At 44.1% G+C, this 23,759-nt stretch overlaps 1 protein-coding gene and 1 long non-coding RNA gene across 2 annotated transcripts in view; one reads left to right on the top strand and one right to left on the bottom strand.

Annotated features, from left to right (window-relative positions):
* The first annotated feature begins 875 nt into the window (after positions 1-875).
* CABP1 (calcium binding protein 1) lies at positions 876-22,777 on the top strand. The gene is made up of 7 exons (XM_054996469.1): positions 876-1,182; positions 8,746-8,922; positions 10,954-10,984; positions 15,692-15,835; positions 17,679-17,788; positions 18,222-18,369; positions 22,204-22,777. The coding sequence occupies exons 1-7, from the start codon at positions 1,138-1,140 to the stop codon at positions 22,227-22,229; spliced, it is 681 nt and encodes a 226-aa protein (XP_054852444.1). The 5' UTR covers positions 876-1,137; the 3' UTR covers positions 22,230-22,777.
* The window catches only part of LOC129341336 (uncharacterized), a 42,120-nt gene continuing 22,373 nt past the window's right edge, over positions 4,013-23,759 (bottom strand). The window contains exon 3 of the long non-coding RNA XR_008598120.1: positions 4,013-4,111. This is a non-coding gene — a long non-coding RNA (uncharacterized LOC129341336). The remainder of the gene's footprint in view (positions 4,112-23,759) is intronic.

The raw sequence follows: 23,759 nt of genomic DNA, 5'->3' as shown, positions 1-23,759 counted from the left end.
AAATCAATGTGCTTAGATTGGAGTAAGTCTGCATAGGATTGCAAAGAAAAGCCAGCACTTATATCCACTAGAAGATAAGGCTGCCTTTAAGATTTTCTTTTTCTTTTCCACTTTGAACAACTCACCAGACTTCAGAACACGAATCCTTATCTCTCATCTTTAGCCATCACCAATTAAAGCTTTAAACTCAATAATTAAACCATTTGAAGCTCTGTAATACATGTACATCATAATTTCTCTGTACCTTAAAAAGTTACACACCCAAAAGCAGGGTGGCCATTGTATTCTGCCTATTATTATTATTGTTGTTGTTGTTGTTGTTAACTTTATTTATAGTCCACCTTTCTCACTGAGACTCAAGGCAGAATACACAGTGTGAGTCACTACAGTCAAAGACATTTCAATAAACAATATAATAGGGTATATAAATGCAAACATAGGTTGAGGAAGAGAAGAGCCAGTTTGCAGCTGTGCTGTTTTTAAACCAGATGTGAATTTGGTTCCATTATGGGATCAGGAGCCCCAGTCCTTCTAATGCTGCCTGTAGCTGCTACTAAGTGGATTGCTTGCCATCCAGCTGGTCTCTTTGGTAATCAAAGCACTCCACATTTTGTAGGATTCAGAAGTGAAATTATTTCAGGGGCAAAATTGGCCCAAAATAGTAGGATTTCCTGGCATGCATACAAAAAGTCACTTCTTGTGGTACCTCTCTGCTCTTAATTCTCCTTCACTGGCTGTCTTTGGAGAGTCAAAGCAGTTCCCTGCATAGTGGTGGGAGGGATCTGAACTTTAATCTGATGTAGATTATACACCCACCTCCCTCTCTGTCCTTTCTCTTCCTTTCTCTGTCCCTCCCTCTCTCTGTTTCTCTCCCCTCCCTTCCCTTCCTGCTTCATCTCTTCAAGAAAGTGAACATAAAGTTTTAAAAAAACCAAAACAGAGAGAGAGAAAGAGAGAGAGAAAGAGAGAGAGTGAAAGCTCTCTGAAGAGGGAAGCCCACCAGTAGCAGCCAGTTCTTATTTGGATTTGACTGGTGCTGCCCGTGTCTCGCTTTGCTCCTAAGGACTGCCTTTAATGGAATCAATTACCCAGTTTCCCTTATAACCGAGTCTACTGGCAAGGCAGCTTCAACATATTATGGGCAACTGTGTGAAGTCTCCACTGAGAAACCTCTCAAAAAAGGTATGTTCCCTGCCTGGACGTGTGTCACGTATGTCTTGAGCCAGCATCTTTTGGGATTGGTGATGATGATGTCAGGGAAGAGACAGGGAGGGGTTGATGGGAGGAGGGTGGAGATGCATAGGCCAAACTTCCCATGTGAGTCCTTCCTTTTTTGTAAGACTGGCCTGGAAAAAGCGTGCTGTACTAAAAAATCAGGGACTCTGACAAAATCTGCATGCATGCAGACATGGCTCCATCCATGTGCAGTTTTGTGTCAGCATGTAGGTCTATGCAGTTGTGTGCATGTGTTTGCAATACGTGGGCACCAATCCCTGAGAAAGTTCTCTCATGTGAGCTCTGCTGAAATGAAATGCATCGCGATGCAGCTCCCTTTCATTTCAGTGCCCTGTAGGAAGCCTAGTGGACTTTGCCATCTGTTGTTTATTATGCAGACATCGGTGCCTCCCTTCTTAAAAAATACAAGTGCGCACATATTGCATAAAAGTTCCCATCTGTCTGTGGATGCAAGCACAATCTTGGTTTTGTGTAGGGATATGTGCATTTATGACAACATTACAGAGAAGGATGTAAGAAAACATGTTTATTTGGGCTTCAGTGGCAATGAAAGCATATAAATTAGCACATGTTCCCCAACAAGAATGCAATTGACCAAGACTGTTTGTAGTGTGCTGGCATTTAATTATTATCGTAATTGCATTTATTCTAGTAAGTATCTTGTGCTGTTTGTGCCACACTTGTGTGTCCTGTTCCTCTTATACTCTCGCGGAGTAGCAGTGTCATTCTGTCACCCCTGTTTGGACAGGTATAAAGCATGAAGATCATGCTGGTGAGGTACCTGCTTCAATGCTCTTGAGTGCTCTAAGGTGATTTCCTCCCCACATGTGCTGAGGAAGATTCGGGTCCAGTAACACTTAAAGACCAACTCGATTTCCAGGGCACAAGCTTTTGAGAGTCAGAGCTCCCTTTGTCAGACTCTCGAAAGCTCACACCCTGGAAATTGAGTTGGTCTACAAGTGCTACTGGATCCAAATCTTGCTCTTCTGCTACAGACCAACGCAGCTAACAAACTGAAACTATCTTCATGTGCTGATCGCCATTCTTTTCAGATCTCTTTGTAGGAGAGTGTCTTTCTCTTTCGGTGAAAACACTTCTGGGTCTTGCACAGACTAGACAATAGCTTCTTTCACACATTCCTTTTCATCCCTTAGACACACAGAGAGGCAGTGCTGTGTGCCCCAGGGCCTATTCTGTTCTGGAACCCATACTTATGAATTATTTGCTAGTCATAATAAATAAATAAAATATTTTCATTTTGGCTACAGGTTAAACTTCCTTTAATGTGCCCAGACTTTTTAAAAGTAGTTAACATTAACCTGGTCATTACTGCTTCTAAAATGCTCTGTTTTTTTATGACTGGGCTGGGTGGGTTTTAGCTGGATTGATGGTTTTAATTGCCTTCCAATATATTCCGGTGATCACTTTAAGAGTACAGAATGCAACAAATGCAGTTGATAAATAAAAGTAGCATTGCACCAGCACACAAAAGCACTAAAAAGGAAATGTAATTCTGAGGCAGGATATAAAAAGATGTGAATTGGGATCTGCTTCCAAGACACGAGCAAGCAACCCTGCAAACACGGTCAGGTGCAAGTCTCATGCTGCTGGAGCAGATGCCTTTGTTTGTTGTAGCAGGATACGGAATGAAGATATGTGCAAGAGTTCCTTGAAGCACATGGTCGCAAGAGCAAATGCATGCTTGAATGCTTCTCTGTATGGGCATAGTGATCCCAATATGCACTCTGGTGTAGGCATAGTGCATGTGTGTATGTGGTGACACCATAATATATGCATTCCAGTATGCATTCCCCAGTATAGACAGTGGAGACCTGCTCGTTGTGGTCACTTGTGCTTATGTTGTGAATTTACATTTAAGAAGATCTGTGTGTGCTTGAACAGAGATTTGTATGTGTGTGTGTATTTGTGTGTCAGTGTTGCTCTATGCCTATGTGCTGAGAATAGTTTGTGGATTCAATAGTTGTGTGTGTGTGTGTGTGTGTGTGTGTGTGTGTGTCAGTGATGGGATTGCCACAGATTTTGAGAAAGCACGTGTGGCATAGTCTTAAGGCAGCTGATGAGATTAATTCACTTGGGGAAATGCTGGAAGGAAGGAAGAAACTAGGAGGACATTCTTCTTTGCTTCTCATAAAAGGAGAAAATGATACTGGACTGTGGCAGAGACTGAGATCTTTATTGATCCTGCAGGGAGCCCGACATTACCAGAGGTTCAAAGCAGGGGAGAGAGGTTAGAACTGCAGCTGTGATGCTTGCGTGTTTGTGGCTTATGTGAGAAAATAGGGCAGACCTCTTCTCTTAGCGTCTCCCAACAAGGACAAGTTATAAACTATTCATTTGCATTGCCATAAGAGATAGAAGGAAGCAGTTCACACTCTGCAAGCTAGTCATCTGATTTTTGGAGAGTACAATCAGGCTGCTGGTTAGTAGAGGGAGAACAAAGAGGTCACATATAACATTTTTAGGGTCATACCTAAGATATTTAAAGCATACACCTGAAAATATCAAGTGTGAATGCTGCAAACATATGTCCTGTACGAGTACACTTTGCCAGGAAGCTGCAATTGGTTGCAGGGCCTTGTTGAATGGGCACTCAACAGTGAGCCTATGTGTAATATGTAAAATGGCCCATAATAGACTTTAGAACAGCATATCGGCAAGAGTGAGCTTTCTTTCCTCTTTGAACCAACAGAGACTTTAAAAAAAAATACTACTACTTGCATTTAAAAAAAAAATTAGGAACAGAGGGATAGCAAAAGCGGATGGCGGTAGAGCTCTGTGCACTTTATGTACTGCAGTTGATCTTACGGTGAATCCAGTCAGATAGGTTCTCTTCAGATCTGATGCCTTGCATGACCTTGATGTTGTAAGAAAGGAAAATGAGAGATGGGTTGAGAAAAGAATTGTTGGAGGAAACATCAGCTCGGTAAAGGACATGCCCCAGAATGACAGATCCAATAAGAAACTGATGCTTGAGCGCATCCTCCTATATAGAAGACACTTTAGTGCATCATTGGGACACACACACACACACATACATCAGTTGTCCTGGTGACAGGACAACTCCCAGGTAAGCTCCCAGGCTGCTCTATTGGTTTCCCCAACATCCCTCCTTCACAAATATTGCAAGCTGAGCTCTGCCTGATTTAAAAAAATTATAGTAGGCCACAGATAGCAATCCCCCTCTCCACCTGTCTGGGCTGATTCTTTCTACAGTCTTGAAATCTCTTCAGCACAGGAAATTAATTGGCCAGCCTTTTTCTCTGATGCACCTGCTTGTGTTCATAAAAGGGTCAGAGACTGGAGAGCCCGTTTTGGGCTTCAGTGGCGCCACATTTGATCCAAACTCTGTTTTCAGCTCATTTGCTACGTAGGATTCTCAGCTCCAGGTTGGGAAATTCCTGGACATTTAGGGGGTAGAACCTGAAGAGAGTGGCATTTGAGGAGGGAAAGATCCTCAGAGGAGTATAAGACTATAGAGTTTATTCTCCAAAGCAGCTGTTTTCTCTAGGGGAACTGATCTCTGTCGTCTGGAGATCAGTTGGAATTCTGGGAGATCTCCAGCCATCACCTGGAGGCTGGCAACCCTAAAAGGATACATATCAAAAAGAACTGATTTAATTGGTAGATTAATCAAGCAAAAATTTAATCAGTAGGGCAAAATTTTAATTGAGGCACGTTTCCTTAGTTTTTAAGGTTTTTTGGTACTGATGTCTGAACGTTATAGGGAATACAAAAGAAAATATTCCTGCTTGTAGGTAGTAGCATGTTTTGTTAATGTGAGCTCTCTTGTTCTTCTTTCAGTATCTAAGAAAGGCATTTATATTGAAGTGTGGGTAATATGCACATTTATTTAATCTAATAATCAGTCGAAGGACAAATGTTTATCCAAAATGACGAGTGAGCAGCTCAGCCCCAGTGTTCAAGTATCCAATAGTCACTGGATTTTTCAGCAGTCTTCCAGGACCAGTAATTGGCAAACTCTTCTTCAGAGAACTAAAGGCAATTTGAAAGAGGAATTGCTGTTCCTGGTGTTTCTGCTGATTCCACTATTGCCCCTGGTCAAATAGGTTTGGCAGGTTTTGATTCTCTTTGGACTGGTCACCATGGGATGAAAGAAACATATGGGATGTGAATCCTTTCTCAAATAATCTACTCTCTCTTAAAAACCATTTTCTCTAGAGTAATTTATTGTTCTTAATTTGCACCTCACTTTTCTCCCTCATGGAGACCCAAGTGGCTCACATTGTTTCCCTCTCCTCCATTTTATCCTCACAACAACCCTGAGAGTTAGGTCAGGTCAAGAACATGTGACTGGGCCAAGATCACCCAGTGAGCTTCCATGGCAGATTGGGGTTTTGAACCTGGGTCTCCCACATCCTAGTCTGACACTTAAGCCACTACACTGTACTGAATCTCATTTAATTTAATATTTGTCTGGTGTATGGAGGAACTTCCCATCAGTTTTGTGCTGGCACAAAACTTGAGGAGGGCACTTTTATTCCAGTCTCTTTCCTTCCCCTCCTGCTGTGCTTTTACTGTGATTGTGGCCTTGATGCTATTCTTGCCCCGTTATTGCAAATAGCATCATAACCTCTGCAGATTGCCTCGAGACTGTGTTCACAAAAAAGCCAACTGCTATCAGGCTCAATGTGTGTCATGCAACAAACACATGACACACTCGGCTAAGAAACACAGTTGCGCGTGCTAATCCCAGCTTCTGTGTGCAGGTCCTTGTTCATGTCAAAAGAAACTTGCAGCCGTGCTGCCTGAATGCTCAGTTCTAAAGAATATTGTCCAAAGTAGACAGATGTGCTCTGAGGAAAACGAACTGTCGGCTAGGAGCTCTTTTGTCTTTCCTGAAAGCAATGACAGGATTGTGGATGTTTACTGCGTAAAATCCAAAGGTCCCAGTGAGCACTGCTGGCTTTTTATAGCTGCATGGGAATGTTAGGATGAAGCATGTCTGACAGAGCCTCTGCCATGCATTGCTATATAAGGCCAGCTGCTGGCTCTCCAGTGGGGCCTGGAGCTTCCAGTATTGGATTCCATTCTGGAGCCCCAGTATGCTGGAAGGCACAGACTACAAAAAATGGCACCTTATAGAATATGGTACTGTGAAATTTAAGATTATGGGGGGATGGCCACCCAGGAAGCAGAGGGGAACTATGACAATTAGTGATACAATTACCAAACAACCTAGGGCCTACTGTGCTTTTTGCTAGCCATGAACTGAATAGCTAACTGTACCAGCTCACTCTCACCGTTCATTTTGTTACACTTTTAAAACTTGCTTTTAAAAAAAGAATCGCTGAAAGAAACCCTAGTCCTTAGATCACTAGAAGTACTTCTTATACACGTGCAGGTCTGAAACATTAACAGGCATTGCCCTCAATGTTTCAAACTTGCCTTCACAACATTAAGGGCTAGAAACTTGCTTGTATTTCAATAAAACAAATACCAAATTCTCAGATGGCTGAATTCGGTGCTCATTGCTTTTGTGGGGAAGGGAGCTTATGCAGTAATATCAGAGAGTTCATGCCACCCTGCACTAAGGCAGTCCTAAACCCCTTTTACTTGACCAATCAAGGTGTAACATGTGGAAAGTGAGGAGCCGTAGCCAGCATATACCATTTGGCCACGTGAACAGTAATTTTATTTGTACCAATTTTGTCCAGCTGCCTTCTAGTACATTTTAGATTTGCCACTTGGCACTCATGCCCCTGAGACAACATTGCTGGAACTGTGATGCAGATGCAGAGAGGCTGTTTGTAGGAGAAAAAGTCTCTCATGGGGTGTTCTGGACTGACCTTTTGAAAGAGCAACAGGTGTGAGCATCTGATGTCATACTTTTCCTTCCCCTGAAGCCTCTCTTCCAATCTGCCTCCCATGAATATAGCTGGGATTATTTATTTTTTTAAAAAACTGTGTCTTCTGAAAGGAAATAAAAAATGTAAATTCTGCAACAAGAAGAAGCTAAATGCTCAAACTCTGAATCTTTTGCATTCCTTTCTTTCTGCTCACCACAAGGAAGGACAGGAATTCTGCAGAGTATGGAGCCCCCAATTCCTTCGTCATGTGGCTGGTTCATATATTACAGAGTACACAGACAGACATGAGTTAGGGTTTCTCCTTAATTCCTGTGCATTCAGTCCCTGACTCAGATCAGGACTATGGTGTGCATGAAAAAGATCAGGACTATGGTGTGCATGAAGAAGGTACTTTGGCCTTCGTGGGAAGGAGGAGACATGGATCAGAGATGCAGGCAATAACATCTCCACATTGTTCAGTTGGGCCTGAGATTTCAACCCTCTTGCCAATTTGTTTTCAAGTTTATTTTCACTGCCAGCCCCAGCTGTGTTGTTGGGATAATACTAACACTGACTTTGTTCACCCTTCTGAGTGGGGCACTAATCTGTCTAGAAGAGTGGTATATAAAAACAGTTGTTATTATTAGGGCTAGGCATTTAGTGTATGATTTTGTTGTACAGAATTCCCAGGAAGCCAAATTCCATTATCTTGCCATGGTAAGATCCTGCATGTGCAGGCAGCCGTGCCTCTAGTAAGCATATTTGGAAGTGGGAAGAACTGAGATTACTAATGGGCAGATGCCTGAATGGGCCAATTGCTGGAGTTATTTTCACTGGGAGCCCCTAGAGATGATTTCTCTCATCAGCCTCCTCCCGAACACACAAAGAACGACACCTGTGCCTCACAGCTTAGCCATGAATCCCCTGTTGTTTCGGGTCTGGCAGTAGAAAAGATCAGAGAATCTCTCCTTCACGTCTGCCCTCTTTTTAGCCTTATTTCTACAGAGACGTGTGCAGAGCTGAGAGAGGGTTTGATATCATTTCAAAGGGAATATCCTCCAGGCAGACGAGGCTTTCATCACCTGTTGAAAGGGAACTCTGCTCAAAGCTGTAACAAACTGAAGAGGTGGGGGCACTACTGAAAGACAGAAGGGAGGCAAGGCTTGTTGGGGTGAAGACAGACGTTATATTTTAAATGTGGTGGAAATGGTTTGAATGCATCTTTGCTTTCCCATAAATGCACATACATGAGTCTGTCCTGAAACAATGGGGGAGGTGGAGGTAGTGCAAGAGCCAGGGGGTGATGATGAACACTGATCTCACCGACATCATTCTCTTCCCTGCCCCCAGTCCTGAAGCAGTTTTGTAACATTAAGGTGAAGGATGTCGTATAAAGCTACAGGTTGTTAAAAAGGCAGTCAGCCTACCTAAAGTGCATGAGGAAAAAGGGCTACCTGGGAGCTCCCCTAGCATTCCCTCTTGGCAAGATAAGTAGGTGCGTGAAAGCAAGTTGTGAAGCTGGGCTCATGGTGCCAGTGAAGAACCTGCTTGGGTGGCTTTTAAGAACGATGCGTCTGTCTTCACCCTTGGTCTAGCTTCTCTGCTCGTTTAAATCAAAGCAAGACTGGGAGGAATAGGGAGGTAACTTCCTCTCTTGTATTGTTTACTTGCTACCGAGAAGATCCACCATGAGGAGAAGACATGCTATAAGGCTGTCCAGACGAGTGAGGAGGGGCCGTCGGGCTGCGAGTACCAAGGCCCGCTCATGGTGCTGGCCCAGAACTGCGCCGTGATGCACAACCTCCTGGGTCCAGCATGCATCTTCCTGAGGAAGGGCTTCGCAGAAAACAGGCAGCCAGTACGTAAGTTGCACCCTGGTGGGCAAAATGCAGAGCAAAGCCCAAAGGGTGTGGGGTGTACCACACATGTAAAATCAAACACACACACACACGTCTCCTTGCGTCTCAAAGATCATGCACACATGAAGCTGCCTTGTACTGAATCAGACCATTGGTCCGTCAAGGTCAGTATTGTCTACTCGGACTGGCAGCAGCTCTCGAGGGTCACAGGCAGAGGTCTTTCATGCCACCCCACTCCCTGGTCCTTTTAACTGGAGATGCTGGGGATTGAACCTGGGACCTTCAGCATGCCAAGCAGATGGTCCCCCGCTCAGCCGTGCCCACTCCATCCTGCCTCCCAAATGGAGATCAAGAATCATGAAGGCCTCCTGCTTATGGACAAATATCCATGTGCAAATCCAAATACAGAAATTGCTAAAATACCAAGCTAAAATGCCTAGCAGGTGTACAGAGATGCTGTAACAGGTATTTGAGACAAGTTTCTGGGGAGGGTGGATTTGGGGGCATGTCATGAGTGGGAGGCTCACTTAATCCTTAGGTGCAATTCCCCAGGGACTTCCCTTGCACAGGACTTATGAGGTGGGGCAGACCCCTTGCCAGCATCAACGGTTCCTAAAGTCAGCCTGCCTGAAGCAGGCACTTTATTTTGCCTTCTAGAAGGGCCAGCATTAAACCCAGGAGTCTATTCCTGGCTCTGCTGCAGAACTGCCAAGACATTTTACTGCGTAAAAAAGAGCAAATGCTCATCCTCTGTCAATGAGAATAACAGCCACTCTGGCATTTAGGACATTAATGCTTGTCAAATCCTTGGGGATCCTCGGAGAAAGACAGGCAAACCACTGCTATTGATCCTGCCTCTACAGCTGGTTGCCAGTACAAAGGCAGCGGATCTCCCTTCCCCAGCGTCTGGCCCCAAAAGATTATTTCCCACGCTGTTCAGTTTTAATAAAAGCAGAAGAAACAGGAAGTCATGTTTTTGAAATTACCAGCATAACGGGGAGCGGGGGACAGGACAAGCACCTGCTGGATGCCTTGCCTGGCACAGAGACAAAGGTTAGAAACACCAAGGGGATTTCTGCTCTGACGTAGCCTTCCGCTGCAGACATTAAACCCACACATTTGCCCTGGTTCAAAGCGCACTCATTGAAGCAACCGCAGTAATTAAGCCAGTAAAGCAATCTGTGGATAATTAGCTATACGAGCTCCAGCAAAGAGTGGGAAAAAACCTTTCTGGAAACCTGCAGTGGAAATGAAGCAGTCTTAGGAGACAAGGAAGTCAAAGGGAGAGGCTGGAAACTGGGAATATTCTTAAGTTGTTCTCAGTTGTCTGGAAGCCAAGAGGGGAGGGGCTTTTGTTGTTAATAACCAGGAAGCAGTGCATTTCCACACCCCTCTTGCCTTTGGAGTTTTCCTGTGCTCTTAATAATCTGACACTTAGCCAACACCAACCCTTTGAAAACACAAATGGAAGGTTGGGGGTATTTCCTAACCACAATCTCTCTCTATCTCGTTCGTCTTGTCCCCAATTGCTCCTGTGATTGCTCCAGGATGCCTCTCTTATCTTTGCCATCTTATGCAGATGCTGGGATCAGCCCAATACAGAGGGAGCCATGGGCTTTGAAGGGCTCTCTTGGTCTGAATTGGCCATTGTTGAGTGGGGCAGAGTGGGGCAGCCCAACAAAGAAGCCATTAAGCATTCAAGCTCTGGGAATTTTCTACTGGGTTTTGTTTCTGGAGGAAAAATATAAAAAGTGGAAGATCATTCACTGCTGTCACAATTCTCTGGAGTAAAGATCATGGTGAACTTGCAGGGCACCTGAATCTAAGGCTTGGAGAACTGGCACTGCAGTGGGGTAAGCTTCAAAACAGCCCCACCAGAGCCATGCTGTTTTCTTGCTTGGTCTTGCTAGGGGGTGCAGTGAACATGGCCTTTCTTTTCTGTTTCTTCTTGGTGCTTTTTCTGCTCCCACCCTTGTTCCAAAGGTATTATTCTGACACCGCTTTCTGTAACTGGTATTCTTTCCTTTCAGGACAGAGAGCTGCGTCCAGAAGAAATAGAAGGTAAGCATTTCTCCTGCCTTTGACAGCAGGTTCACTGTGATGGTCCTCTGTGTAGGGGACCACTGCAGCCACCCTCCCAGTAAGGGCCATTTTGCATGTTACAGTACCCTGGAACTGTCCAGGAGGTGCTGTTTGGCCTATTGAGAAAACATACACATATATCCCAGGGAACATGTATGTTTTCCTCGATGGAGGAAAGAGCTCCTCTTGGGACTGTTTCAGGTTTGGAAAATGGTGCAGGAGGAAAGGCTGATGTGCCGATAGAAGGCGAAGATGACAGTATGGGCTCTTAAGTGGTGGTGGGCTACCTTGATGGGCCTAAGCTAAGGTTATTGTGCCTAACTATGCCAGCCTCTGATGCTAGCCGGGCATCCCAAATCCACCAGCTGAAGCAGCCACTGAACGTAGGCTTCCCCAGAGCCTCATAGGCATTCCTTTCAGTCAATGAAACATAGAGATCACTCAGGTGGTGGACGTGATCACTCTCAGAAGTGCTTTTCCTTCTTAAAGAGCCCATTTAGCTCTTTGGTTTACTGAGCAGCTTAGAGTGATGAAAGAAGTTGGCAGACAACTAGGGCACAAGTGGAGAAAAACTTGTGACAGAGAGAGGCCAGAGAATGTATTTGTACCTACTCTGTGATGGTAATGGCAGTGAACCAGGGCCGAATCCACACGTCTCAAGTTTTCCACTTTCCCCCCGCCCATTATTCGCTTCTCAGAGGGCTGTTCACATACTCTTACCTCAATCCTTCCATTCTCTTGCGTCTTTCGCGTTGCGCCTCAGATGAATTTGTCATGCGTTCAAACGCTTCTCTTGTGGGGTTCTCACCGTGGATGTGGACAAATAGAAGCGTTTCACAAGGAGACCGTCCCCTTCAAACCACCCCACTTCTGTGTCTGCAGCCTTTCCGGAACACCATCCCTCTTTGCCATGTAATTATCAAGCTTTTCTACTCTCTCCGCAGCATGCCTGCCTGCCTGCCTGCCTGCCCGCCCTTTTCCTTTCCCTTTTTTAAAAAAGGGGACTTTCCCAGCATTGTTGCACAATCCTGGCCATAAATCTTAATCAGGGTGCTCCAAAATCCCCGTGGAGACATCAAGGGGTGGCATCATTTCCATTTCCGTGTCATTTTTAGGATGCCGGATAGTCGGAAATATCGGTGGCTGTTAATTTTTTTTTTTTACTGTTGAAATTACCGTTATAGCGGAAATTCATCATTCTAACATTACATTCAAGCGTCAAATAATTAGTCTGCCCGTTTGGAGAGTTTGGATCACCCCCACCTTAAATATCAGTTCAAATTAGCCCGCCAGAATAATGGTCCAATGGATTTCAAAGAAGAAGGCATAGGATAACATTAACCAATCACAGGCATCATAGGGGTGTGGCCTCGCCATAGCAATTTAGCAAAAAACCGCTATAGTGGAAATCTGATGAAAAAATGAAAAATGAACCTGATGTCGTCATCAGCGACGTCTGATCTAAACCCGCCCTGTATTGCGCGATTCTACCAGGGATATGGATGAAGTATAGCACGAGGCAGCAGCAGTAAGAGAAGGGATGTGAACACAGACTGGGACATTGCAGGATAGAATCCAGCGCGATTAATGCACATGAAAAGCAGAAGGTAGGGAAGTGTGGATTTGGCTAAGCTACACTCCTCTGTTACCATTTTGTCTGTGTATAACTGCCCATCTCAGTTGTTCCAAACAGAAAGGAGGCATCTTCATTTGCCCCCTGATGGTGCCAACTTGGATGATTCTAAAGCTCACTGTGACATATTTGCATGGTAGTTCATGGATAAAATTGTTCGTCTTTGCTGTGATTTCAATACCACAGTTTTAGTAGGTTCATGTAGGATCATTGCTGGAGCTCAGCCTGTTTATTTACTTATTTATTTATTTTATGTAACACAATTTATATCCTGCTTTTCTGCCCTCACAACGGCCATCAAGGCTGCTAACAATTTAAAATATACATAATAAAACAACATTTTCAAACCACTGAAACCAACCAAAAGAACAACAGCATAAGTTGCTACACATTATTAAGACAAACACAGAGCTGAAAAAATATTACCAATGGCTTGGATAACTTTCTTGAACAGGCAACTGTTGATTTTACCCATTTTCAGGGTGGCGTCTTTAGAAGGCCTTGCTCAGATGAACAACGGGAGACAGAGTCTTGCAGATATGTGGGTCCAAGGCCATTAAGGACCTTGTGGCACTTCCTTCCCACAGCATCTCACCAGGCACCTAGATTTATGAACTTTAGGTGCCATGTGAAGTCCACCTTTGGGAATAATCCTAATTTTGTCTACTTAGAAGCAAGCCCAATTTTATTTAATGGGGTTTACTCCCAGGAAAAGTCCTCTTAGGATTCACCTAGTTTTTATTTTAAATATATATTTTTAATTAATAGTCTTAATGTTTTCAATGTTTTGCTGTTTTAATGGACACTTTGTAAAAGAATGACCTAGAGTCATGTGACCTTAGAGCAAGCCCTATCATAGCACTAGCTATGATAGTGTTATAAGGGAATGTCTCTAAATTATAAATTCTATCATGGCAGGATGAAACCTCTAATCGCTGTCCCAAAGGGCTAGAGAGAGCCTGGATTTAGAACATCCAACTTTCCACAGAGTACTAGCAATAATATTTAGCATTTACAGAATTTTCAAAGCATGTCATTATCATGCTATTCTAATAATGCTGCTATGCGCTATGCAACATAACATTAAAACCAGGGCCATTTCCACACTACTCACCTTCATCTGGAATGCTGCGGAATGTCGTGAAAAAAAACACGGAAGATAGCATCTTCTCGTGCGAGTTTTGCGCGACATTGCACAAAACTTGCACGAGAAGACGCTATCTTTCGTGTTTTTTTCACGACGTTCCGCAGCATTCTGGATGAAGGTGAGTAGTGTGGAAACAGCCCAGAACTGAACCAAAGTAAGATCTTCAAAATCCAACTCAAGGACGTAGTAATCCAGAGGGCAATGACAAATCATAATAGAATAAGGCAACAGTTAACCAAAAGCAATGCAAAATAATCTAGTCTTCGCCCAATACCTGAACACAGAGTAAAATCTTAAGCAGAGTTACTCCAGTCTAAGCCCATTGAAATCAATAGACTGGAGTAACTCTGTTTAGGATTTCACTGATAATCAGAGAAGGCACCAGGTGAATCTCAAGGGGGAGACGTGTCATGACACCTCCTGGAATGCAATGAAGCCAATTACCACCTATCCTACTTTGGAAAGTCTTCATAGATGGACGAGTTTATATGTGATTAGGCAGCCCTTCAGAAACCCCAGACACAGGTCATGTGGGGATTAACAGCCAAAATCAGCACTTTGAATGGTGCCTAGAAACAAATTAGAAACCACTGGAACTCTTTTCACAAACAAATAACATGATCACTACAGCAGGCCCTTATCACTGCCCTTGCTGCAGTATTTTAGACTAATAAGATGTTTTCAAAAGGTCCCCAAAGACAGTGCTACATAGAGCAGATTACAGAAATGAAACCTTGGATGTGAGTGGAGCATGGACACGTTTAGCCAACTCATTTTTCTTCCAGGGAAGGGCATAGGTTGTGCACCAACTGAAGTGAAAAACCATATTGAGTCACAGATATCACTTGAACGCCCAAAGATGTGCTCCTTAAGGGGAAGAGCTACCCTATCCAGAACTGGCACTAAGCCACAGACTTGATCCAGGCCCCTGACAGAATGTCTGCTATATCTAGACTGAACTTCAGTTTATTCACTTCCAGGCACCAGATCAGCATATCCACTGTACAATCTAGCTAGGATGAAAAGGAAAAGCAGGGTCAAATCCTTTGACAATGTCGGCTAACAGTTTCATGCTGATGTTAAATTGCATGGGAGGCAGAACAGGGAACTAAGGAACCCCTGTAGCATTTCTGCCAGGGGAAGGAGCTGAAGTCCCTCAGCACCATCTTCTGGAACTTGCATTCCAAGGAGGAGCTGAACCGCAGGGTGTGGTGCCATTGCTCCAAATCATGAAGGGTGTACCATGGCCAACTGTTCTGATTGCTCCTGAGAATTCCAAGAGAACCAACAGAGTTGCACTTCCTTGTTTCTCTTTGTATAGGTCATCCTTCAAAGCAACCAAGCAGTTTTGCAGTAAGTAGGTAGGAGACTGAGGCTGGAGGCTGATTACTCTCAAGGAAGTAAAGGCCTTTTGAAAGACGAACTTATCCCGCTTTTGTCTCTAGTGTAACAAGTTTTGCAGGTTTATGTATTATTTTTTTTAAATCTTGCAAAACCTCATTGACCAAAAGTGACAGTGGGATAAATTTGGTGTGTATATACTAGTCACCGTGAAAAACGAACAGTCCACTTCCTGCTCTCTTTCAACTACTCCAGTCCGAGAATCAGTTCATCGAAAGAGGTCATCATTGAAATAAGACTTTCACTGAGGACTTCCCAGCCGGTACTCTTATCCCTTGCATTTTCTTGGTTCTCATGAAGTGCACTGTTTAGGCCTGCTAACATAGCCTGATTCCCTAGGTGTAATTTCAGTGTCAGAACTCAGTGCAGGACCCTGGCTCCTACCCATCCAGTGCACCTGTCTGATGGGTGCTTGCAGGCAAATTCCTTATGGGGATGTGGGATCTTGCCTAGAGCAGTTTTAGCACTGCCTCCTTCACTGTCTTCCTCATTTTTTTAACTACAGAACTACGAGAAGCCTTCAAGGAGTTTGACAAAGACAGGGATGGCTATATCAACTGCCGGGACTTGGGGAACTGTATGCGGACCATGGGTTACATGCCTACTGAAATGGAGCTTATAGAATTGTCCCAACAGATCAACATGAATTGTGAGTACATGCTGGCTGAATTGATCCCACCTCTCTGTGAGACTACTACCCTTGTCTAGCCAATCATAGCCCTTTCCTCCGTTTCTCCATGTGGGCACCTTTTACTACTCTGCCACAAGAGGTTGAGCCAACTACAAAATAGCTTCTGTAGGAGGTGGAGCCACACAGAAAGGAAGCCCAAGTGCAGAGGAAGGGCAGAGTGTGACTTAAAAATACCCTGGGAAAGAAGAGTAAGAGAGAATAAAACCAACACTGTGGTGGTAGCTCCACTGAAACGTTCTTAATCTTCCCAGTCAATTGGATCTCTAGTGGCCAGAAGCCCTCCTGGGCAAGTGCCTTCTCTGGCCCCACCCAGTTGATGGCACCAAGAAAGGTGTTGGCCAATGCCATGGTGCCCATGGGGACCACATTGGGGATCCCTGCTTTAGGATGACTTGATTCGAAAGGAGGATGGAAGAAGGGGGAATTCTGGTAGCTGCTCGTAGTTGTGCTGGGTAAGAAAATCTGAAAGCTTGGAGCTTCACTGCTTCTCTCCTCTTGAATTGGAGGTCAAAGAGGTAGGGTATTTGGAAAATACTGGTGTGTGTGCTGTCCATAACATGGCAGGAAAAAGTGAGGTTCTGTCCTTACACTTTGTATCCAGTGAAATGAGCCAATTCCTAATTTCTTTCATCTTTCTCTTTCCTTCATTTTCCAAATGTACTCTTATATCCATCTTCACTCTGGTTTTTTTGTTATTCAGCCAAGCTAGGAAGTTCAAGATGCCTACTCACACACATATTATCTAGATATACACAACAATACACACACACACACCAATACAAACAGCAATCAATCACAGCACTTTCACTTTCTTCCCAAATAACACAAAGGTTGCAATTAGTTCTGAAGATGAGCCAACAAAAGGAAAGCATTGAAGCTGTTCAATCAGTTCTTTACAATCAGCAGTTACTCAGGGATGAGACTTGCATTTATAGGAAACTTCCTGATCTGCATTTGCACATATGCAGCTACGCTACATAGAGCCACGGTTGCAGAAAGAAATATTTTCCAACTTTTGTTCTCCCAGAATGACACTTGAGATCTAGACTCCAGAGATCAGTGACCAGGAGGAAATGGCAGCTTTGGTGGTTGAACTCCATGGTATTCCATAGAGTCCTAGAAGAAATGGAAGTCTTTGGGTGGCTACATAGGGTGGATGCTCTAGGACTTCTGCTTCTCTGTGCCGAGCCCCTGAACATGCAGCAGACTTTGGAATAATTCACATAACCTTAGTGGCATGCTGAGAATGTTTACTGAGTTACGTATACAGAGTCAAAAAGAAAAATATGTACAAGGTCCATTAAAATTACAATAAGCATCTTAAATATAACAAATAAAAGTACTTTGAAATTTAAAATTGTCTACTATAAATTTTATTTATAATTATTGTCAATAAATATTTCCACAGTTATTGCCTATAGTATTTGACTACGAACATCATGCTTTTAAAAATAGACTCTACACCTTAATGTTTTGTTCTTCTGTACTTGGAAATTAGAGATTTTTTTCTTTTGTTCCACAGCATTCTCAAGTAGATTGGGGTGGGGGGTTCATGCTGAATATTAGAATAGCAAAAATGTACAAAGTTGTGAGCTGGGCATAAATTCAGGATCATTTTGGCACATGCCAGTTTGCATTAATTCATTCAGTCTTAGCTTTCCACAAACCAGTCTGGTTGTATGAATTAAGTTGTCAGATGCAAAGCATGTGCTCACATACTGATGCTCAGCTGGTGTGAAGACTTTAAAAGTAGAACTGAGCATTGCTGGCTTACACTTTTTTTTTGTCTTGATGTCTCTAGTGGGTGGCCACGTAGATTTTGATGACTTTGTGGAGCTGATGGGACCAAAGCTTTTGGCAGAGACAGCAGACATGATTGGGGTCAAGGAATTACGAGATGCTTTCAGAGAGGTGAGAACCAGGCTGTGAAATCTGATCCTGAGTTATTTGCCTACATGTTTCACATCTGATAGGTCTGTTAACCATGACAACTGAATTAAACTCCTGTATTCAGTGGCCATATATATGACAAAGGGATAATGGGAGAAAGATTTTGCCTTCACACTCTGCTTGCGTGCTTCCTGGAGGACACTGTTAGACATTGCATGCTGAACTAACTGGGCTTTTGGTGTAATTAAGTAGTGCTGCTCCAACATTCACCAAGGTATGCTACCCAACTTGGAGAAATAGACAGACTTCAAACACACATTAATCTAGCTCCTTGAGCATGATGGAATACATCAAGAAATGTGCTTCTAGAACTTGCAGGGGAAGCAGATGAGACAGCAAAATAGATGCTCCCTGTTTGGTTTTCCCTGATTGTTGCTTTTTTTTCTTTTGGCAGTTTGACACCAATGGTGATGGAGAGATCAGCACCACTGAACTACGAGAAGCCATGAAGAAACTCCTTGGGCAACAGGTGGGACACCGGGATATAGAGGAAATAATTCGGGATGTAGACCTGAATGGAGATGGACGAGTGGATTTTGAAGGTGAGAGAAAACAAACAGTTGGCTGATGGGACGAGGAGGTGGGTTAGCAGGGCTGAACTGAGATTCAGAGTTGTGTCCTTCATTCTGTCATGATTGTATATCACAGGAAACTCTGCCAGGGCTGCCCAGCATCCTGCAGACTTTTCTTCCTTATGCTTGTCTGTCTGTTCCTTCCTTTCTACTTCTGAAGCTGCGGTCTCCATCTCTGGCATTTGACTACCTTCCCAGCTCCCTCTGGGGCTTGAACTAAGGGCTAGAACCTACTCAGTGTCATTTTCACAGTCACCATCCAAGGCAACTACCAAAAGGTGCCACCCATTTAGTGCCATTTTATGACCAACTCGTATTTTCTGGTAGATGATCCTGATGCCATCCACCCCTCTACCAATTCCTCTTTCACTTTCACTTTCCTTCTTCATTTGGTGCTTGTTTGCAGCCTTATGGAATCAGTTGTCCTCCCTCTTTCTCTCCAAATCTCATCCCTAATTGCTACATCTCTATTCTCTTTCTCCCCTTTGAAATTTCTGCTTTGTCACCCAGAAGGCAGCCATCCTCTGTGATGTTTTCCTCTCTAGATCCCTCAAGCTACGTCTCCCTCTCCCCTCTCATGCCAGCACTGCTGTCCTTGCTTTTGGAGGTCTCTCTTTCTTCCACACATCCTGGCCGAATCCGCACGCACTCACCATCCGCTTATCTTGCACAGTCATGGCAGTTGGGTTCATTCTGCTACCATGCTGTGCATCATCACATTCACCCTCCCAGTGCGTCTTCATGGCGCAATCAGTTCTCCACACGCCACTGAGGAAAGCGTTATAGTGGGCGGTTCCCTCCTCCGTTGTCAGCATTGACAGCGCATGTCACTTCCCTTTTTTTATTAAAAAAAAAAGAATTTTGCGGTATACCGATATTCCGATTTTTAAGAAATGGCAGGATTTCCTCCCCCTCATCTTTGATTGGCCCATTTTTTGCTCGTCACAAACCACTTTCTAACAATTGGCTGGTTGTTATGGTGGGCAAATTTGAAAATAATTTGTCACATTAAAACATTCTCTGGAAACCCTGTTGCTCACAGTGGTGTTCTGCTTGTAGTAGTCACCAACATGGATGCTCAGAGCGTGATATTTCTAATGATGGCTCAGATTGTGGTTGGCATGCTTCGCAGCACAGCCAATATGTTCCTAGCCTTTTCCCGCGCAAACCGCTGCTCACTAAAGTAGGTTTTGCGGTATACCGACCTTTCTTTATTGTGCAAATGCGCTATGAAAGCCCATTTTTTTTAAAAAAAAGGGCCAGGTAAAAACAGATTTCCACCATTATCACGTGGTATGGAAAGGAGGTGCAATTGTGGCACGGTGATGGCGGAGAACACGTGGAATGGGAAAGCGTGTGAGTATCTGCTTGAACAGTGCCGTGGTTGCGAAAAAGGTGCAAAAACAAAAAGGAAGTGTGGATTCGGCCTTTGCCCTGAAAGTGAGTGTTGAGCTTTCCAAATACTGCAAGTTCCAAATTCTTCAAGTTTAGAGGGCAGGTTAAACACTGAATAAACTAAACTAAACTAGATCCCGAAAAATTTGAATAGCCAACGACAGGTGACAGCTATCCCTCTTTTGTACAAGGTGCCCAATCATGTAGGGGGTGGGGCATACAACTCTAGGCTTTCTTGAATGAGACAAATTAGCCAGACCCATTTCAGTCGCACTTCAAGACTGGTTTTGGACTGGAACTGCCTTGGTTGCCCTGACGGATATCTTCTATAGGAGAGAAACGGGGGCAGTGCGAGCCTGTTGATTCTCCCGGCCCTCCCCTCTGGTTTTGATACCATCAACCATGGTAGTCTACCTACACCTGTTGGCTGAAATGGACATCAGGAGCACTGTCCTTGGGCAGTTCTGTTCTTACCTAGCTGATCATTTCCAGAAGGTGGTGTTAGAGGACTTCGCGATGGTAGCTTTCGTATCATAGGGGCCCCCAGGATCCTACTTTGTCACCCATTCTGTTCAACATTGACATGAAAGGTTATCTATCATCTGAAATTCATCTTCCCCACACTCTGCCTCTTGCTACTTCTGTCATGTACCAGCCATTGACAAAGTGCCTTTTTCTCTTTTGCTTAGTCTTGAAGTTCTGCAGTGTGTGCCTTCAGTTCCTCCCCTGGTCCTTAATTTTTGACTCATCATTTGTTCCAGTTTCCCAATGCGTCTTTCATTCTCTTCATTTGCAGTCCCAACTGAAATCCTCTGTTCATGTTCTTGAACAGTTGAGTGCCTCTGCCAGAGAACAAGAGTAGGCTGATTTTGTTAATTACAGACACCTCCTCTTCTCCTTCTTGTCTGGCTGTCTACCTGGTTAAGCAATGTGAATACACTTCCCTGAGCCAGTCCCACTCTAGGAATCTTTAGTGCTTCTTTTCCATCTTTGATGCCCTAGTACGGCATGCCTCATCACTTCTTCCCCCTGCCACCTTTTTCAGTGGTAAAATTAAAACCATCCAGTCTGATCTTCTCTCTCCATTTTCCTCCTCTTCCAGCTCTCTGTCTCCCTATATCTCATTCAATTCTTTCTGTTCCCCTATCCATCTCACTTGATACCACCTCTCACCAAAATCTCTGACAATATCTTTACTTCCAGATCAAAAAGTCTCTACTCTGCCCTCATCCTCCTTGACCTCTTTGCAGCCTTTGATACAGTGAATCATTCTTCCTTGTTTCTTCACACCCAAGATTTCCTTGACACTGTTCTTTCTCACTGTTTGTTCTCTTCCTATCTCTAATCATTCATTCAGCGTTTCCAAAGGGAGAAGTTCTTCCTTTACTTTTCCTTTCTGCTTTAGAGGGCCCCGGGGATCATCCCTTGGTCCTCTTCCATTCTATGTACTGTCCTTTAATGACCTCAGCAAATCCCATGGCTTTTAGTACCACCTATACGCTGATGACATTGAGCTCTACTTTCTATCACTGAACTTTTGCCTTCCATCCAATCCCACATCTCCAATTGCCTCTCAGATATTTCCACTTAGATATCGCATTGCTGTCTCAAACTCAATATGTCCCAGACTGAACTTCTCATCTTTCCTCCCAAGCCTTCCTCTCCTTGTTCGCTGTCCATATCCATTGACAATGTCATCTTCACCCTGCAAACAGGCACGAAAAGACTCTTCTCTCTGTTTTACTTCCTGTATCTGGTCTGCTGCCAGATCATGTTGCTTTTGCCTTTATAATGTTACAAAAATATGGCCCTTCCTTGATGTTCCTTTGGCAAAAAGTTTGGTTTGAGCTCTGTTCATCTCTCATCTTGACTATTGTTTTGTTAACCACTTTGAATTTGTGGATATAAGGTTGGGTATGAATATTTAAATCAATAAATTGTAAATAAATTGTAACCTCTTTTTCTCTGGCCTGCCATGAGTACACCTCACTCCGTTGCCTCTGTCCAAGGCAGAATCATTCACATCTATCATCATCTTTGTTCTGACAAGCTGTAGCCCTTCTTACATAACCCTAGAAAGGCTTCCTTTCTCCTCCCAGATCCAGTAGAAACTCCTCATCAGCCTTCCATGGCCTTGCTCTTGCCTGAACTCTCTGCTCTCTCATCCTTCCCGGGAGGACCAGGCAGTTGGGGAGGGCTTTGACATTTCTCTGCTTTAGCAGTCGGTATCTTGGTACAACAATTAATGTCAGGCCCCATTGTGTGGAAATCCATTCAAGTCTCAAAGACAAAATGAGCAAGGATATAAAGAAGGGCACTCATTACTGGCTGCAGAATTAGCTAGGGTAGGATGCCAAGTTCAGTTAGGGTGTGCTCCTCTGACCTCTTTTTCTTCCTTGTTATCGGCAGAGTTTGTCAGGATGATGTCCCGCTGAAGACTGTTTGGGGGCTGAAAATGAAGCAGCTTCTGAGGGTAGAAAAGGGCCTGAATGGAGCATCTAGACCCAGTGTTCCTATGCAAAGACTGACACGCCGGCTGCACGTGAGTCAGTGCAATACAATGACCTGCCTCTCCGACCCAAAGTGGCCCTGATGCTCCTTCACCCTTCCACACTGTGAAAGACTTGCAATCTCCTAAAACTGGAACTGATCCTCAGAGAAGCTAGCCATGGGAAAGCTGCGCTCCAGGAGCAGCCTCGGAGCATTTGCAACCTAAAACCTCCTTCCCTGCTCTTACTCTTCCACTATCCACTGCAAAGCAATGAGAGGAGAGGTGTTCCCGGAACTGGTGGCTTCCAGCAAGGCCATCCGGGATTGGTGCCTGCCATAGACTATGCTCTGCGCCTGCTTTTCCTTGGTGAACTGAATTTGTGTGTGCTGCCTGTGTGTGTGTGTGTGTGTACAGCGTAATTTATGCCTCCTTGGAATGTTTATGTGTCTCCTATGGGTATGTTAATAAGAGAAAAGATAAATGTATGTTTTTTTGGTGGGGGGGAATCAGGTAAATATAAAATATGAAACTTTCTACAGGCCTTGAGCTTCTGTGTCACATGAAAGATGGATGGAGGCAAAAGGGATGCTGACAGATGAACAATTTCCACTTCCCTTTTTCTAAGGGGCCAAAGGTGATCTGGAATCAATGAAGCTTGGTGCCGTTTTGTCTTATCTCTAAGATAATTTTACTGTTTGGCACACTTGGGCCAGCAGCAACCTCCAGCTTATTAGTGGTCTGATGGCATAGAAGACTCAACAATGTATCATCTATTTCTGAAGAACTGAAGTCATAAATCTGAACAGGTCCACTCAGAAGCATGACTGCTATGGGCAACCTGTATACTTGCCTCAATAGGGCAAATATGATTAAAACGGCATGATAAGGAGGCTTAACTCCCCACCCCATTACAAGACATTTCTGATCAAATCAGAGCCCTATTTGGGAGGGGGACTTTGATAGCTCCATTCCAAGCTTTGTGTCTGATTTGAGACATATTCCATAATTTCCTCCACTTCCAGCTTCAGGAAATTTGCTGCTCTAGGCCAAATGGCAGGTACCACTATGACATGGATCTTGGAATTCCAGAGCCACACGAAGTAATTCCATTCTGTCCTACCCAGCAACAGTGCCAGCCCATTGCTGGTTACTCTCCCATCTCCCTCACCAGCTGGGCTGTTTAAAAAATTGGTTAACATGTTACAGAGTACACAAGTTGGGTGCAAGATCTGAAACCCAACAACTCAGATGTGAGTTGTGGGCTCAGTTCCTGCATGTACAATGCCTGATTCAGACTGGAACTGTGATGCACATGGAGATGGGGATTCAACATTCTCCCTGCCCCAAAGCCATTTTCCCACCTGAAATGGTCCAGGAGAGGTGGCATTCAGCCTTTTGGAGAAACCCACATTTTCCTATGAAAATGACACAGGGGGAAGGCTGAAGACTACTGCATAATGTGTGAATCAGACTC

The sequence above is a fragment of the Eublepharis macularius genome, chromosome 13 (assembly GCF_028583425.1).
Source record: "Eublepharis macularius isolate TG4126 chromosome 13, MPM_Emac_v1.0, whole genome shotgun sequence".
Classification (NCBI taxonomy): Eukaryota; Metazoa; Chordata; class Lepidosauria; order Squamata; family Eublepharidae; genus Eublepharis; species Eublepharis macularius.
The sequence above is the reverse complement of the archived record's forward strand: the minus strand, read 5'-3'. Positions and strand labels throughout refer to the sequence as shown.